The following is a 17,567-nucleotide window of genomic DNA, read 5'->3' as shown; positions in this document are numbered from 1 at the left end:
GATGGACTACGGAAGCTGTATAAGGCTGTGGTCAGACAACATTTGGAATATTTGGAGCGATTTTGGGCCTTATATTTAAGGAAGGATGTGCTGGTCATGGAGGGGTTCCGGGGAAGTTTACAAGAATGCTCTCAGGAATGAAGACCTTTTCATGCAAGACTGTGGGGTCTGTACTTGATGGAGTTTAACAGGGTGAGGGGCCTGGATAAAGTGGATGTGGATAAGATGTTTTCACTGTTGGATAGTCTAGGACCTGAGGGCACAGTCTTATACTGAAGGGATGACCCTTTAGATCTGCGATGTGGAGGAATTTCTTCAACCAGAGGGTGGTGAATCGGAAGAACTCTGCCACACTGTGCTATGGAAGTCAGGTCGTTGAGTGTCTTTAAGTCAGAGATAGATAGGTTCTTGATTGTTAAGGGAATCAAGGGTTATGGAAGAAGGTAGGAGAATGGGTTTGAGAACCATAACAGTATGATCGATTGGTGGAACAGACTTATCTGCTGCGTGGCCGAATTCTGTTCCTGTACTTTACGGTCCAAGTTCCCAACAAGAAGTTGATTAGAAAAACTAAAGTACGTGATAAGAGTAACTTAGTGGCTTGGTTTAAAGATTAACTAACTGATAGACTGTAAATAGTGAACTATTGCAGGGGTCAGTTTTTGGGCCACAGTTGTTCCATTATAGATATACGGAAGTGGCAATCAAATGTAATGTTTCTGATTTTACAGATGATACAAAGCTAAGAAGGAATGTGTGAAGTGAAGAAGACGTAAAGTGGTTTTAGGAGCATTTGGATAGGCTTATTGAGATGACAAGAACATGATTGATGAATATAGTGTGGAAAACTGTGAGGCTGTCTACTCTGATAGGAAGAACAGGTATGCAAAGTATTTCTTCAATGGAGCTCAGAAACTGTAGATGTGCAAAGAAACCTGGGTGTCTTTGTCAATAAATCACTTAATGTTAAAATGTAGTGCAGCAAGTAATTAGGAAAGCTCACTAAATATTAGCCTTTGTCAAAAGAGGATTTAAGTACAGGAGTTGAGATGTCTTGCTTCATATGGTGACAGGGTAAGTCACACCATTTGGAGCTCCACTCTGCTGGCCAGTTCCCTTTCCTTTTCTTTTTCTCTTCTTCTTCTTTCTCCTTTCTGCAGTAATTCTATTGGCCCTGCCCTTTTAGCTACCGGCCTCAGGAGTCAGGTCGCGACCAGGAACAGCATGGCAGGAGCTGAATGCTCAGACCATGTCATAGATCATATCATAGAACCCCTACAGTGTGGAAACAGGCCACTTGGCCCAACAAGTCCACACCGCCCCTCTGAAGACCATCCCACCTAGACCCATTCTCCTGCCCCTGCATTTCCCATGTCTAATCCACTTAACCTAAACATCCCTGGGCACTATAGACAATTTAGCATGGCTAATCCACCTAGCCTGCACATCTTTGGACTGTGGGAGGAAACCGAAACATCCAGAGGAAACCCGCACAGACACAGGGAGAATATGCAAACTCCACACAGACAGTTGCCCGAGGGTGGAATCGAACCTGTGTCCCTGGTGCTGCGATGGAGCAGTGCTAACCACTGAGCCACCGTGGCACTCTGCAGCTTTGGCAGATCGAGCGAGGGCCGGAGTGACGGCGGCGTACCAGGAGTGGGCTGGTTTGGTGGTGGATCAGGAGTGTGGTGGATCGGCGATAGATCAGGAGTGGGCTGGCTCGGCGATGGATCAAGAGTGAGCTGGTTCGGCAGTGAGAATGGGCCGGTGAGGCAGCGGTGGAGAGAACAAGCCGGTAAGGCAGCGGCAGTGGATGGCAAGAGCAGGCCTTTCACATGGCAACAGCCTCCTGGGTGTCCTAGCTATTGGAGATGGGACTTGGGGCTCTGAGATCTGGACTTATCTTGCTTTCCTTTTGGCTCTGTTAAAATCTTTTAATTCAGGTTTTTGTAACCAAGTGGGTACCAGTGAATGGAGATTTTCTGCACTTTTCGCTATACTTATTACATGTGATGAATAAATAAATCCAAATGAATAATTAAACCACGCAGAAAGGTTATTATTGCTATTCAGGGATTGTGACAAAGGTTCACCAAACGTGTTCCCACACTGTTCAATGATGAGAGATTAGGCAAACTGGACCTGTGTATTTTAAGCTTCGAATATTGAGAGGTGACCTCATTAAAATGTACAAAATTTATCAGAGATAGACAGGGTTAAATGCGGGTAATATATTGGACAGCCTAGAACCAGAGGGCACAGTTTAAAAGTAAGGGGATGCCATTTGGGACTGAGATAAGAACAAATGTTTTTACCCAGAGCATTGTGAATCTTAGAATTCACAGCCACTGGGTGCTGCAGAAGCTCGGTGTTTGAGTATGTTTAAAGTAGAAGGTTGATAGATTTCTAATTAAAAGGTGAAGTTGTTACAGTCCTACTGGACCATAGGTCTGCTCTCTCATTAAAGAGAGACGACTGGTGGTGGTTTAAACTGGGAATCAACACATTTCAGGCAAGACAGGGAAGATGTTGAGAAGGAGTGTCTTTCATGATAATCTCTGTTGGTGTTACTCTGCACAGTCAAGCAGCTGTCCATCCAACTGAGCTAAACAACCTCCAGATTTCGAGTTACCAGTGCTTATGAGGACATTGTTGGTAAGTAGGTTTGAAGTGCTTGATTAATCATGGTTGTATTAAGGGACAGAGTGGGGAGGGACCTTGTTGTCGAGTGGTAATGTCCACACCTTTGAACCGAGGGGCCTGGGTTCACATCCCATCTGCGTAAGGTGTGTAATAACATCACTAAACAGGTTATTTAGGAAATATCTAAATGGTGGAGCACCCTCAATAAGCTGAATGGCCCATATCAGTTGCAATGGAAGGCTGTGTGCAGAGTTGTAATGCAGGGTTTAGTTGTGAGTGCCTTGCTGTTTGTAACATACATTAATGATCTAAACATGGAGGTATGATCAATAAGTGTGCAGCTGGCATGAAGATTGGTTTTGTAATATATATAGCAAGGAGGAAAGCTTTAGACTACAGCACAATATAGCCGGGCTAAACAGTGGGAAATAGAAAATGAAACATGTGAGATTATACATTATGGGAAGCTAAGGGTGAACATGTTGAATGGTAAGACCCTAGGAAGTAAGGAAGATCAGAGGGACCTTTGTCTGCATGTCCATAGATCCTTGAAGGCAGCAGGCCAGGTAGACAAGGTAGATAACAAGTTGTCTTTATTATATGAGTCACTAAATACAAGAACGAGAAGCTTTTTATTGAGTTGTAGATAATATTCATTAGACCATTGTTGAAGTACTGTGGTAGTTCTTGTCACTGCACTACAGGTAGGATGCAATTGCTCTAGATAGCTTGACAGGGAAATTCCCTTGACAGGGATGCTGGCTCAGCTGGAATGTTTTAGTTATCAAGAAAGATTGGATAAGCTGGGGTTGTTGATCACTGATCAGAGAAGGCTGAGGGGATGGGGGTACCTGACTAAAGTGTACAAAGTTTTGAGGGGCACAGACAGGATAGATAGAAAGAAGCCTTTCCCCTTTGTAGAGTAACCTGGACAGATGGATGTGAGGTAAGCAGCAGGAGGTTTAGAAAGGATTCTTGGAAACCTTTATTCAGACAAAATATGGTGGGCATCTGGAACTCACTGTCTGAAAAAGTGATAGAGGTGGAAACCCTCTCAACATTTAAGGAGTATTTACATAACCACTTGAAACACCATAGCATACATGGAATATTGGATTAGAGTAGATAAATGCTTGGTGATTGGCAGTGATAAGATGTGCTGAAGAGCCTCTTTCTATGCTGTAAAATGCCATGATCACATGACATTGCAACAGAATTATACCTCAAAAGTACTTCAGTGCCTGAGTAGAACTTGCAGATGTCTGGACAGCCTACACTGCCTTTCTTTATCCTTTCCAACAATGTGTGCAGAAAAAAAAAGTGCTTTATTCTGCATCTATGCAAACACTGGGGAACATTTATTATTGGCAGTGAACTTTTGAATTAGGAAGGTGGTCAGTTCTCCAGGAGTATCACCCTTAACCTTAACAAGCACAGAACCTGGTACAAAAATTGAAGTAACAAGGCAGCTGAAAAGCAAAGCCCTTGGATCTTACCTATAATGCCCGTGTATGAGAGTAGACAGGCAGCATAGTTCTCCCTGAGACAACCACTCACAGACTGTGTGGAAGGCTGACAGCTCGTTTGGAACTCTGCTAACCTTGATCTGTCAGAGAGGAGAAAGAAAGAGGGAAATAATAATTGGAGTTGCATGACTTTTGTGAACCAAGGAAAAAAAGCAATGAACTCTTCCCTTTTAAAATGCGATGGGATACAACCTGTGACAATATGGTGACTGCCAGTTTCTATCACAACTACTTTTCTTTCACTGAAAGAGACTCAAATGCTTGCTAAAGTACAGTCTGTATTCTGAGGCAATGTTGCTGACCCACAGGATAAGGAAAGGATGCCTACTGAGCAAGTGTACTATTCCAAAATTAGGTTTTAAAAAAAGCTGAGCCTAGAGAGATATCACCAAATGTGTAAGACAAGTCAGATCATGTTGTATTCTGAAAACTGCCAGAGATAAGTAAGTAAAACATAAAGAATCAGAGTGATACTCCTACTGATGAGTAGCAGTCATCAAAATTATCTTAGGAAAATGTAAAATGGGACTAACTTTTCAATCCTAATCTCCCACTGCTTTAATGAGGCAGGAAGGACTACAACAAGGAAGTAAAAGACCCAGCATTCTTCTCTGTCACTCAGCAAATTCCCTCAGCTTCTTGTTCATGAGCTGCTAAAAGATGCCAGTCTGTATGGTGGATGCTGTACAGGATCTGTGAAGAGGAACAGGGGCAGCAGATGCAGGAGAACATCACAGCTGCAAAATTTCCAGCACACCATAAACCATCCTGACTTGGAACATCAAGTCATCATTCCTTTATTTCACTGTCCAATAGTCATATGATGGATTAGGCAGCAAAAGGGTTCCAGTAATTTACAAGAACTTTACTGTAAATCTGTAGTTTAGCATAAACACCAGTTTCCACCTTTCCTTTCTGAATTGTCCAGAAGCCAAATCTCCGCTGGGAAAGAGCCCAGGTCTTTTCCTAATTTTAAAAAAATTGCCCACTAATTATCCAATTAATTAATGAAACAAATAATTACTACCAGGGTAGTAAAGCCTCAGCTTTTTTAAAATATATTTTCTAATCAACTCATTCAGGGACATTCTGACATACCTCTGGAGTGGACAGGGCTTGAAGCCAGGCCTTCTAGCTCAGAAGTAGAGACACAACCATTACACTGCATGTTTTTAATATGGGACCTGGTTTCATTCATTCCTGCAGCCTGACTAAGGGTTATTTGACTACCAACAAAGCAGAAGATATTTTTAATCAGGAACAAAAACAAAGTTGCTGGCAAAGCTCAGCAGGTCTGGCAGCATCTGTGGAGGAGAAAACATAGTTAACGTTTCGGGTCCGGTGACCCTTCCTCAGAACTGCAGATATTTTTAATCAACTTGTTCAGATGCTTGCATCCCGTCTGGGATAGGTGGGACTTGATCCAGGATAGACCTGGCCCAGAGGTAGTAACGCTACCACTCTACCACAAGAGTCTTTAAAACCTGAGCTCCTTACTTCGATATCCAGAAATGTTATGACACAACTTTCTTCCCACCACCAAAATTAATGCAATCTATTATCTACCACAACTAAATCAGCCATGTTTTCAATTAATCACATTACTTGTCCATGGTAAGGGCAATACAATAAAATCAAACGTGAGGGAGAGGTAGGAGGCTAAATCAAAGTAGAGTTTGAAGGCGAATTAAGGCACTCCACCTCCATTGTGCCCTCATCTCTCTAAATGTGTCATGAATACTAGTGGACACTGCATGCCACCTGTCCAAGGATGCTGGAGCACAAACATAGCTGTGGAAAAGGGCCGACAACAATGCCCTTCACTCCACTGCCTTGATCTGTTAATGGCCAACTTAGAACATAGAACATTACAGCATGGCAACCCTCAGGATAAAACATCATCAGTCTTCTCCCTCTCAATAACAAAAATGGAAATTGTTGGAAAAGCTCAACAGGTCTGGCACCATTTGTGAAGAGAAATCAGAGTTAACATTTCGGGCCTGGTGACCCTTCCTCAGAAATCGGTCAACGGAGTTTCGCCAGCAATTTCTCCGTTGACCTAGTTCTGAGGAAGGGTCACCAGGCCCGAAGTGTGAACTTTGATTTCTGTTCACAGATGGTGCTGGACCTGTTGAGCTTTTCCAGCAACTTCTGTTTTTGTTACTGATTTGCAGCATCCACAGTACTTTTTGTTTTATCTCTCTCTCTCTCGCTGGTGAAGTGTGACATTCCCACAGTCACCTGGGAATCATAGGTCCAAGGCCGTACAATGTGAAGGAGGAGCATTTGGAAAGGCATTGACCACCCCTCAAAGCTTGCTATAGGGAAAAAATGGAAGCCAGATGCAAACAGCAAAAGGAGCACACTGGCACACACACCAAAGCCCCACCCATCCTGTCCCATGACCACTTTCTGCCCCAAGTGTAACAGAGTCTGCGTTAGCTACATCAGTCTGTACAGACACCTACGGATTCACCCTGAGAGTAGAAGAGACTCATCCTTGTCTGCGAGGGATCACCGAGGATGATGATGATGATTAGAGAGTGGGACTATAGCGACTTTATCTTTTAGTTATTGTCAAATATGAGGCTGATGCTCAAAGAAAGTAAATATAGTCATCGTAGGGTTCACCCTCTCTTTTATTGTCCCTGATTGTGCTCACGAGCAGTGACAGGAAATCCAGGAACGCATCTGTCGATTGGCCAGTTGTCCTTTGAAAACTCAGCAGGCATAGTTCCCACATTTCCTGGTACAAGTCGCAGTGCCTGGTTTTTAGGGCAGCAGTCCATTTAGATAACCCACAGGCATACAAATAAGGAAGTGATAACCCACAGACGTACACACAAGGAAGTGATAACCCACAGACATACACATAAGGAAGTGATCACCCACAGACATACACACGAGGAAGTGATAACCCACAGACATACACACAAGGAAGTGATCACCCACAGACATACACACAAGGAAGTGATCACCCACAGACATACACACGAGGAAGTGATAACCCACAGACATACACACAAGTGTAATGGGAACTGCAGATGCTGGAGAATTCCAAGATAATAAAATGTGAGGCTGGATGAACACAGCAGGCCAAGCAGCATCTCAGGAGCACAAAAGCTGACGTTTCGGGCCTAGACCCTTCATCAGAGAGGGGGATCGGGAGAGGGAACTGGAATAAATAGGGAGAGAGGGGGAGGCGGACCGAAGATGGAGAGTAAAGAACATAGGTGGAGAGAGTATAGGTGGGGAGGCAGGGAGGGGATAGGTCAGTCCAGGGAAGACGGACAGGTCAAGGAGGTGGGATGAGGTTAGTAGGTAAATGGGGGTGCGGCTTGGGGTGGGAGGAAGGGATGGGTGAGAGGAAGAACCGGTTAGGGAGGCAGAGACAGGTTGGACTGGTTTTGGGATGCAGTGGGTGGGGGGGAAGAGCTGGGCTGGTTGTGTGGTGCAGTGGGGGGAGGGGACGAACTGGGCTTGTTTAGGGATGCAGTAGGGGAAGGGGAGATTTTGAAACTGGTGAAGTCCACATTGATACCATATGGCTGCAGGGTTCCCAGGCGGAATATGAGTTGCTGTTCCTGCAACCTTCGGGTGGCATCATTGTGGCAGTGCAGGAGGCCCATGATGGACATGTCATCTAGAGAATGGGAGGGGGAGTGGAAATGGTTTGCGACTGGGAGGTGCAGTTGTTTGTTGCGAACTGAGCGGAGGTGTTCTGCAAAGCGGTCCCCAAGCCTCCGCTTGGTTTCCCCAATGTAGAGGAAGCCGCACCGGGTACAGTGGATGCAGTATACCACATTGGCAGATGTGCAGGTGAACCCCTGCTTAATGTGGAATGTCATCTTGGGGCCTGGGATAGGGGTGAGGGAGGAGGTGTGGGGACAAGTGTAGCATTTCCTGCGGTTGCAGGGGAAGGTGCCGGGTGTGGTGGGGTTGGAGGGCAGTGTGGAGCGAACAAGGGAGTCACGGAGAGAGTGGTCTCTCCGGAAAGCAGACAGGGGTGGGGATGGAAAAATGTCTTGGGTGGTGGGGTCGGATTGTAAATGGCAGAAGTGTCGCAGGATGATGCGTTGTATCCGGAGGTTGGTAGGGTGGTGTGTGAGAACGAGGGGGATCCTCTTAGGGCGGTTGTGGCGGGGGCGGGGTGTGAGGGCTGTGTTGCGGGAAATACGGGAGAAGCGGTCAAGGGCGTTCTCGATCACTGTAGGGGGAAAGTTGCGGTCCTTAAAGAACTTGGACATCTGGGATGTGCGGGAGTGGAATGTCTTATCGTGGGAGCAGATGCGACGGAGGCGGAGGAATTGGGAATAGGGGATGGAATTTTTGCAGGAGGGTGGGTGGGAGGAGGTGTATTCTAGGTAGCTGTGGGAGTCGGTGGGCTTGAAATGGACATCAGTTACAAGCTGGTTGCCTGAGATGGAGACTGAGAGGTCCAGGAAGGTGAGGGATGTGCTGGAGATGGCCCAGGTGAACTGAAGGTTGGGGTGGAAGGTGTTGGTGAAGTGGATGAACTGTTCGAGCTCCTCTGGGGAGCAAGAGGCGGCGCCGATACAGTCATCAATGTACCGGAGGAAGAGGTGGGGTTTGGGGCCAGTGTAGGTGCGGAAGAGGGACTGTTCCACGTAACCTACAAAGAGGCAGGCACATTTTATTATCTTGACATACACACAAGGAAGTGATAACCCACAGACATACACATAAGGAAGTGATCACCCACAGACATACACACGAGGAAATGATAACCCACAGACATACACACAAGGAAGTGATAACCCACAGACGTACACACAAGGAAGTGATAACCCACAGACACAGAAGAAAGCGAGTCAAGTGCCTGAAAGACCTGGTCCTGCCATTTTTCTGCCAAATATGATGAAACAAGGAATCTCCAGAGACTTGGTTTCCTGAGTCTTTAATCCAATTTGCCCTTCAGTGAGCCTGAGAACTGTACATTTCTCAGACCAAATCCAGAAGTTCTCCTCATGAATGTCTTTGAAAGAGAATTGTTTGCTTGAGGAAAGAGGAACACTGTTTCACCAAACACAACAACAACAAAAACAAAGTTGCTGGAAAAGCTCAGAAGGTCTGGCAGCATCTGTGAAGGAGAAAAACAGAGATAACGTTTTGGGTCCGGTGACCCTCCCTCAGAACAGTTTTGAGGAAGGGTCACCAGACCTGAAACGTGAACGCTATTTTTTTCCTTCACAGATGCTGCCAGACCAGCAACTTTGTTTTTGTTCCTGATTTACAGCATCTGCAGTTCTTTTGGCTTTTAGCCAAATTTGCTGGTAAGTTAACAGTGAGGCTGACAATGCTAATCATGAACAAAAACAGAAGTTGCTGGAAAAACTCATTAGGTCTGGCAGCATCAATGGTGAGAAATCAGAGTTAACATTTCAGGTCCAGTGACCCTTCTGCAGAACTGGACTGTTCTGAAGAACAATTCTGAAGGAGGGTCACTTGAGCCAACATGTTAACTTTGATTTCCCTCCACAGATGCTGCCAGACCTCCTGAGCTTTGGCCAGCAGTTTCTGTTTTTGTTCATGATTTCCGCAGTTCTTTTGGTAGTTTATATCACATTAATGATTATTTATGAAGAAAGTGGATGGCAGGTTTCTGCAGTGGGAAGTGTGGAAATGCTGATGTTGAGTGCCCGATGTTTGAGAAGCCTGAAAACTGAAACAAAAAAGAAGAATGTAAAGTAAAAGGGCTGGTATTGATCGTACCCAACATGTAAACACATCCCATTGGTTGAGATGTGTTTTCCCAGTTAATTTTTATAGATATTTGTGCAAGTGAGAGATGCAAACAGCACAGCACCCCCTGCAAGATGAGCAATCTCGAATCAATCAGATTAAAGGACTGCCAATTGCATTGTGCAATCTGAACCAGATCATGCAACTTAAAGTCACCATCAGTTCTAAGGAGGGTCACTAGACCCGAAACTTTAACACTGTTTTTGTCCTTCACAGATGCTGCCAGATCTGCTGAGCTTTTCCAGCAACTTTGTTTTTGTTCCTGATTTACAGCATCCGGAGTTCTTTCGATTTTTATGACACAACTTAAAGTCACCATTTCAGCATAAGTGAGGGCCAGAAACATTACAACTTGGAATGGGAAAATATTTTAAAACTTCAGCAACAATTAACGCTGAAGGAAAGAGACACCATATTGCAATAGCAAAACTAAATTATGTTGAAAACAAAAAATGCTGGAGATCACAGCAAGTCAGGCAGCATTCATGGAGAGTGAACATGTTAACGTTTTGAGTCAGATGACTGTTCGTGGGAGCTCTGATGAAGAGTCATCGAGACTCGACACGTCAGCTTGCTGTCTCTCCATGAATCCTACCTGACCTGCTGTGACCTCGAGAATATTTGTTTTCACTGTAGATTCCTGCATCTGCAGTAATTTGTCCCCAACTTATTATGTTATTGCTGCTATATAACTATATAACATCCAAAGGCTTCACAGGAGCACTATATTTAAAAAAGACAACAAGCCATCTCAGGTGGTATAACGTCAAATACCTAACTGGTTTGTCAAAGGTAACAAAGTGTGGAGCTGGATGAACACAGCAGGCCAAGCAGCATCTCAGGAGCACAAAAGCTGACGTTTTGGGCCTAGACCCTTCATCAGAGTGCTCTCTCTGATGAAGGGTCTAGGCCAGAAATGTCAGCTTTTGTGCTCCTGAGATGCTGCTTGGCCTGCTGTGTTCATCCAGCTCCACACTTTGTTATCTTGGATTCTCCGACATCTGCAGTTCCCATTATCACTGCTTTATCAAAGAGATAGCTTTTAGACAAGGTAGAGACCGGAGAGAATTAAGAAGAGAATTTCCAATTTGACAGTCTAGTACGACAGGAATGCTGAAGAGGCCAAATTAAAAGTGTGAAAATATCTCAAAGGCTTGAAGGTCCTGAGGATGACAACTTTTAAAATCAGAATGTTGCTTAATTCAGAGCCACTGCAGGCCAGTAAGCTCAGGAGCAACAGATGAAAGAGATTTACCTTGACTTAAGGCATAAGACAGCAGAGATTCAGAAAGACATCAAATTTACAAAGGGTAGAATGTGAGAGATCAGCAGTTCTAGAATTAATGAATAGAGGTTTCCTAACAGAAGGACTGAGGCAGAAGTGAAAATATGCAATGGTTTTGAGGTGGAAATAAATGCTTTTAGCCATTATGCAAACATGTGGCCAAATGTGGCATAAAGATGTCTGAAAATAGTGTGATCTCGATTCAGGCAGCTGCCACAGTGAGAAATGCAGTCAGGAACCAGAGCATAGAGCTTGGAGCAAGCACCAAGAACAAGGACCTCTGTCTTCCCAATATTTAACTGGAGAAGAGATTTCTGCTCATTCAATATTGGCATCAGATGAGTAGTGTGATAACTTAGGAACAGTTGAGGATTTGAGAGGATGGCGGTATGGTACATTGAAAACAAACACTTTTCAGCTCCAGAGAGATTGCTTGATAGGAATGCTGACTTTTCATTCTTTTAAAATGTACTTCATTCATCCAATTTCTGCGTTGAAGGGGTTTTCCTAAGAAGAAAGGTTGAGTGTGTTGGGCCCATAACCATAAGAATTTAGGAGAGTAAGAAGTGACTTATTGAAGCATATCAGGTTTGGAGGAAGACTTGACAAGAGAGGATGTTCTCCTCCAGAAGATGTTTACATGAATGATCCCAGGAATGAAGGGCTTGGCATATAAGGAGTGGTGGAGTATTCTAGGTCTGTACTTGATGGAGTTTTGAAGGATGAGGGGGTATCTCACTGAGAGGCCTGGATACAGTGGACATAGAGAAGATGTTTCCACTAGAGAGACTAGGACCTGAGGGCACAGTCTCAGAATGAAAATATGAAAATAGTAGAAGGAAAATATTCTGCCTGGAAGTCAGTGGTGAGTGGGGTTCCACAGGGCTCTGTCCTTGGGCCTCTACTGTTTGTAATTTTTATTAATGACTTGGACGAGGGAATTGAAGGATGGGTCAGCAAGTTTGCAGACGACACAAAGGTCGGAGGTGTCGTTGACAGTGTAGAGGGCTGTTGTAGGCTGCAGCGGGACATTGACAGGATGCAGAGATGGGCTGAGAGGTGGCAGATGGAGTTCAACCTGGATAAATGCGAGGTGATGCATTTTGGAAGGTCGAATTTGAAAGCTGAGTACAGGATTAAGGATAGGATTCTTGGCAGCGTGGAGGAACAGAGGGATCTTGGTGTGCAGATACATAGATCCCTTAAAATGGCCACCCAAGTGGACAGGGTTGTTAAGAAAGCATATGGTGTTTTGGCTTTCATTAACAGGGGGATTGAGTTTAAGAGTCGTGAGATCTTGTTGCAGCTCTATAAAACTTTGGTTAGACCGCACTTGGAATACTGCGTCCAGTTCTGGGCGCCCTATTATAGGAAAGATGTGGATGCTTTGGAGAGGGTTCAGAGGAGGTTTACCAGGATGCTGCCTGGACTGGAGGGCTTATCTTATGAAGAGAGGTTGACTGAGCTCGGTCTCTTTTCATTGGAGAAAAGGAGGAGGAGAGGGGACCTAATTGAGGTATACAAGATAATGAGAGGCATAGATAGAGTCGATAGCCAGAGACTATTTCCCAGGGCAGAAATGGCTAGCACGAGGGGTCATAGTTTTAAGCTGGTTGGTGGAAAGTATAGAGAGGATGTCAGAGGCAGGTTCTTTACGCAGAGAGTTGTGAGAGCATGGAATGCGTTGCCAGCAGCAGTTGTGGAAGCAAGGTCATTGGGGTCATTTAAGAGACTGCTGGACATGCATATGGTCACAGAAATTTGAGGGTGCATCCATGAGGATCAATGGTCGGCACAACATTGTGGGCTGAAGGGCCTGTTCTGTGCTGTACTGTTCTATGTTCTATGTTCTATGTTCTAATGAAGGGACAAAGCGTTAGAACTGAGATGAGAAGGAATTTCTTCAGCCAGGGGGTGGTATATTTGTGGAATTCATTGCTGATAAGGCTATGATGGCCAAGTCATTGGGTGTCGTTAAGACAGAGATAGATAAATTCCTAATTGCTGAGAGGATCAAAGGTTATGGGGAGAAGGCAGGAGAGTAGGGTTGAGAAACATATCAGCTGTGATTAAATGGCAGAACAGACACGATGGGCTGAATGGCCTAATTCTGCTCCTTTATCATATGGTTTTATAGGATGGTGTCTGGAAGTAACAGACAGTTTAGGAATTAGAGATGTCCCATTTAAGACTGGGATAAGTGGAATTGCTTTCTCCCAGAAAATCATTCAACCATGCGATTCTCTTCCTCAGCGGTGGAGTTTCGGTCATTGAGGATATTTAATGTTAAACCTATTTTCCGAGTTACAAAGAAGTCAACAGTTATGTGGGATGGACAGAAGAGTGGAGTTGAGGCCGCAGTCAGATTTTCCAAGGGCACTGAATGGGATCCTCCTCCTCCTAATCTTTGAGTTTTTCTGTTCTTGTATTTGATCATAGTGATAAAAGTATTCAGGATAGCGTTCAAAAATAATTAGGTGTTTTGATTGGGTAAATAAAATAAAACTTTTTCCAGTGGCAGGAGGATTGATAACTAGACCAGAGAAATTTAAGGTGTTTGGCACAAAGAACTAGATGAGACTTAAGGACATGTAAGTGCTTGTGATTTGGAATGTACTGGAAGGATGGTGAAAGCAGGTGCAAAAAAACCATTCAAAAAGAGGATTGGGTAAAATTTTGAAGGGATAAGATGACTGAGTCATGGGGTAAGAGGAGGGACATGCAACTGATTTGATAGCTCCTGCAAAGAGCTAGCACGGGCACATCTCCTCTGCAGCATTACTCAATGAATACAACAAAAAATGCTCCGAGAATCCTGGTATCATAGAATCAGAGAACCATACAGTACAGAGGAGGCCATTCAGCCCATTGAGTCTGTACCACTAAAATACACTACTTACTACACTTTCTTGCACTAGGCCCAGAGGAATTGAATGTTATGACGGTTCAAGTCCTCAAGAAGTATGTTATAAATGTTGTGAACTTTCCCCCTTCAGCTACCATCCCAGGCAGTACATTTCAGACCTTCACCATCCTAATTTCCTCAAATTTCTCTAAACATTTTTCTTTTCACTTTAAAATTATTCCCTTTGTTAGTGCCCTTCAACTAAAGAGAACAGCTGCTTTCAATTCACTTTTCTCATGTTCCTATCATCTTAAATTCCTCTATCAGTTCTCCCCTCAACATTCTCTGCATCAAATAAACCAGCCAAGCTTATCCAGCCCCTCTACATAGCTGAAATGCACCAAGCCAGGCAAATCCTAGTGAATCTCCTCTGCACACCCTCCAGTGCAATCATTTTCTTGCTATAGCATGGAGACTAGACTGCACAGACCGCTCCACCTGTGGCCTAACCAAAGTTCTGTACAGCCCCAACGTAACCTCCTTGGCTATTATAATCTACACCACAACTGATATGGGCAAGCCTCATTGCTATACTATTAACCTGCTCTGCTGTCTTCAGGGGTCTGTGGTTAAGCACCCTAAGATCCCTCCATTCTTTTGGGCTACCTAGTGTCCTGCCATTAAATGTCGTGTCACTTCTTCTAAAGTGCATCACTCCACATCTATCGGTTCTTGGACTGAAATGGATAGGTCCTCGCTATCTGCGCCAACGTTAGTTCACGTAAAATGTCACACGAGAACATCATGTTGTTTGTTGCATTTGAAGGGTGAGACAGCTAGTGGTATTCCACTTTTGGAAAGTTAACAGCAGAGGTATGCTCATCGAATGCCACCTCCCAGGCTTTCAGGTTTAACTGGGGCTTGCCTTTAAGGTGACAGGGGGACAGTTCAAAGGAGACGTGAGGGGCATTTTTTTTCCACAGAGAGTGGTCAGAGTCTGGAAAGAGCTGCTGGGATGGTGGTGGAGGCAGGTATGGCAGGGGCATTTAAGGGACTTTTAGATAAGCACATGAATATGCCAGGAATAGTTGGATATGGACCCATGGCGGGCAGAAGGGATTAGTTTAATTTGTGCTGTACTGTTCTACGTTCTATGTTCTAACTTCACATCTGCTTCTACTTGAAGCTGCTGTGTCATTTGCACATAAATGAATGAGTGCCTTTAGCCTCAGTCTTATTATGACAGTAAGTTCTAGAAGGGAAAACCTATTTTTCAACCCAGAAAAGAGGTTAATAAGTTTTTTTTTCTCGCCTGCCAGACTGGCTGAGTGTTTTTCCTTGTAATGTGTTTTCAGCAGCTTGATGGAATGGTGATAAAGGAGCTGTTACAAATGCTGTCTCCACGAGCAATGCCTCTTCACAGTGATGCATGTCTGCTTTTATTCCATAGAGGAACTTTCTGACCCCTCAAAGCTCTCCTCACTTGGGACTCACGATCTGGAAGGCGCATGGCTACACAATAGTACCTCTGCTCTGCCACACTGGAGACCAATAATAAATCATATTTAAATCAGATCACAGGGGTTTATAAAATCAAATGAAAAACAGTCCTTGAGAATATCTGACAACCTATGGGCCACAACAACAGTTCAAAGAAAAAAAAAACCCTCAAATTTCATTGAATAGATCTATTACATTGGAACTCTGAAATGCTCTACGAGAAACATCTGGAGGTATACTATTTTGTCAGTCCCCTCCAGACTATCGGGCGCGAGATAAGAATAGGTTTAAATAGTTTCATACTGCAGCAGTAATTTAACATCCACAAGAAATAAATTAAAAGATAAGGAAATGTTAGCTGATCATTCATTCCTCATCTCTCTCTCTCTGCTTCAAGGCTGAGGGGTATTTTTAACCAAATATTGAATGCTGCCACATTTACACCATCTTCTTTATTCTTTCATGGAATGCGGCCATCATTGGCAAGATTAGCATCTCAAATTGTACAGAAGGGCCTGCCTAGCCATGGCTGTTGTAGAGTCAACCATGTAAGATCATGAGGCATAGGTGAAGAAATAGGATATTAAGCCTTGAGTCTGCTCTGCTGTTCACTGATCTGATAATACCCAACTCCACTTTCCTGCCTTTTCCCCATAATCCTTGATTCCCTGAGTATTTAAAAATCTATCTTATCCTTGAATATACTTAACAACCCAGCCTCAACATTCCTCTGTAACAAAGAAACCCACAGATTCACTACTGTCTGAGAGATTATCTTATTGAATGGCAGGGCTGACCTAATAGGCTGAATAGCCCACTTTTGCACCTATGTCTCATAGTCACCCAAAAGAAATTCCTCCTCATCTCTGTGCGACCCCTTCTGGAATGATGTGGAAGCCAGACCAGGTAAGGATAACAGATTCCCTTCCTTAAAAGGACAATTATGCATCAAACAAGTTTTTCCAACAATTGATGAAAGTTTTGTAGCGACTATTACTGAGAGCATCTTTATGTTCCAATAAATTCCACCAGCTGCCACGACCACTACAATGCCATGTCCACTTAATATTACTGATCAACGTCGGCAGGATCTAAAGTGGGGTCAATTGCAAATTATCCAATCCTATCAGTTGGGTCAGGATTATAGGAACAGAAATTAGCTCTTTAACCACTTGAACTGCTCTGCCATTCCAATATGCTCAATGTATACACTATTTCCATGCTCATATCACTTAATATCTTGCATTAACAAAAATCTATCAATCTCAGATTTAAAGTTAATAATTGACCTGGCATTTGAAGATTTGTAACACTCCACCACTTTTCATATGTAGAAGTATTTTCCAACAGAACCTCTTCTGAAAGACCCAATTTTAATTTTTAGGCTATATCCATTGATTCGATACCCTTTGATACAGGCTTTTGATACGGTGCCTCACGGGAGGCTGCTGAGTAAGGTGAGGGCCCACGGTGTTCGAGGTGAGCTATTGGCTTGGATTGAGGATTGGCTGTCTGACAGAAGGCAGAGAGTTGGGATAAAAGGCTCTTTTTCGGAATGGCAACCGGTGACGAGTGGTGCCCCGCAGGGTTCAGTGTTGGGGCCATAGCTGTTCACCTTATACGTTAATGATCTGGATGAAGGGACTGGGGGCATTCTGGCGAAGTTTGCCGATGATACGAAGATATGTGGACAGGCAGGTAGTACTGAGGAGGTGGGGAAGCTGCAGAAAGATTTAGACAGTTTAGGAGAGTGGTCCAGGAAATGACTGATGAAATTCAATGTGAGTAAATGTGAGGTTTTGCACTTTGGAAAAAAGAATACAGGCATGGACTATTTTCTAAATGGTGAGAAAATTTGTAAAGCAGAAGTACATAGGGATCTGGGAGTGTTGGTCCAGGATTCTCTAAAGGTTAACTTGCAGGAAGAGTCCGTGATTAAGAAAGCGAATGTAATGTTGTCGTTTATCTCAAGAGATTTAGAATATAAAAGCAGCGATGTGCT

General features: G+C 44.0%; 1 protein-coding gene across 4 annotated transcripts in view; it reads right to left on the bottom strand.

Annotated features, from left to right (window-relative positions):
- Window positions 1-17,567, bottom strand: part of gfra4a (GDNF family receptor alpha 4a) — a 197,725-nt gene that overhangs the window by 26,026 nt on the left and 154,132 nt on the right. For all 4 annotated transcript variants that reach the window (XR_009446565.1, XR_007249140.2, XR_009446566.1 and 1 more), the window contains exon 5: window positions 4,143-4,252. Coding sequence is in view for 1 of the 4 variants with exons in the window: in XM_048545662.2 (XP_048401619.1) it covers window positions 4,143-4,252 (110 nt within the window). In the remaining 3 variants the exon portion in view is untranslated. The remainder of the gene's footprint in view (window positions 1-4,142; window positions 4,253-17,567) is intronic.

The sequence above is a fragment of the Stegostoma tigrinum genome, chromosome 1 (genome assembly GCF_030684315.1).
Source record: "Stegostoma tigrinum isolate sSteTig4 chromosome 1, sSteTig4.hap1, whole genome shotgun sequence".
In the NCBI taxonomy this organism is placed as follows: domain Eukaryota; kingdom Metazoa; phylum Chordata; class Chondrichthyes; order Orectolobiformes; family Stegostomatidae; genus Stegostoma; species Stegostoma tigrinum.
The sequence above is the reverse complement of the archived record's forward strand: the minus strand, read 5'-3'. Positions and strand labels throughout refer to the sequence as shown.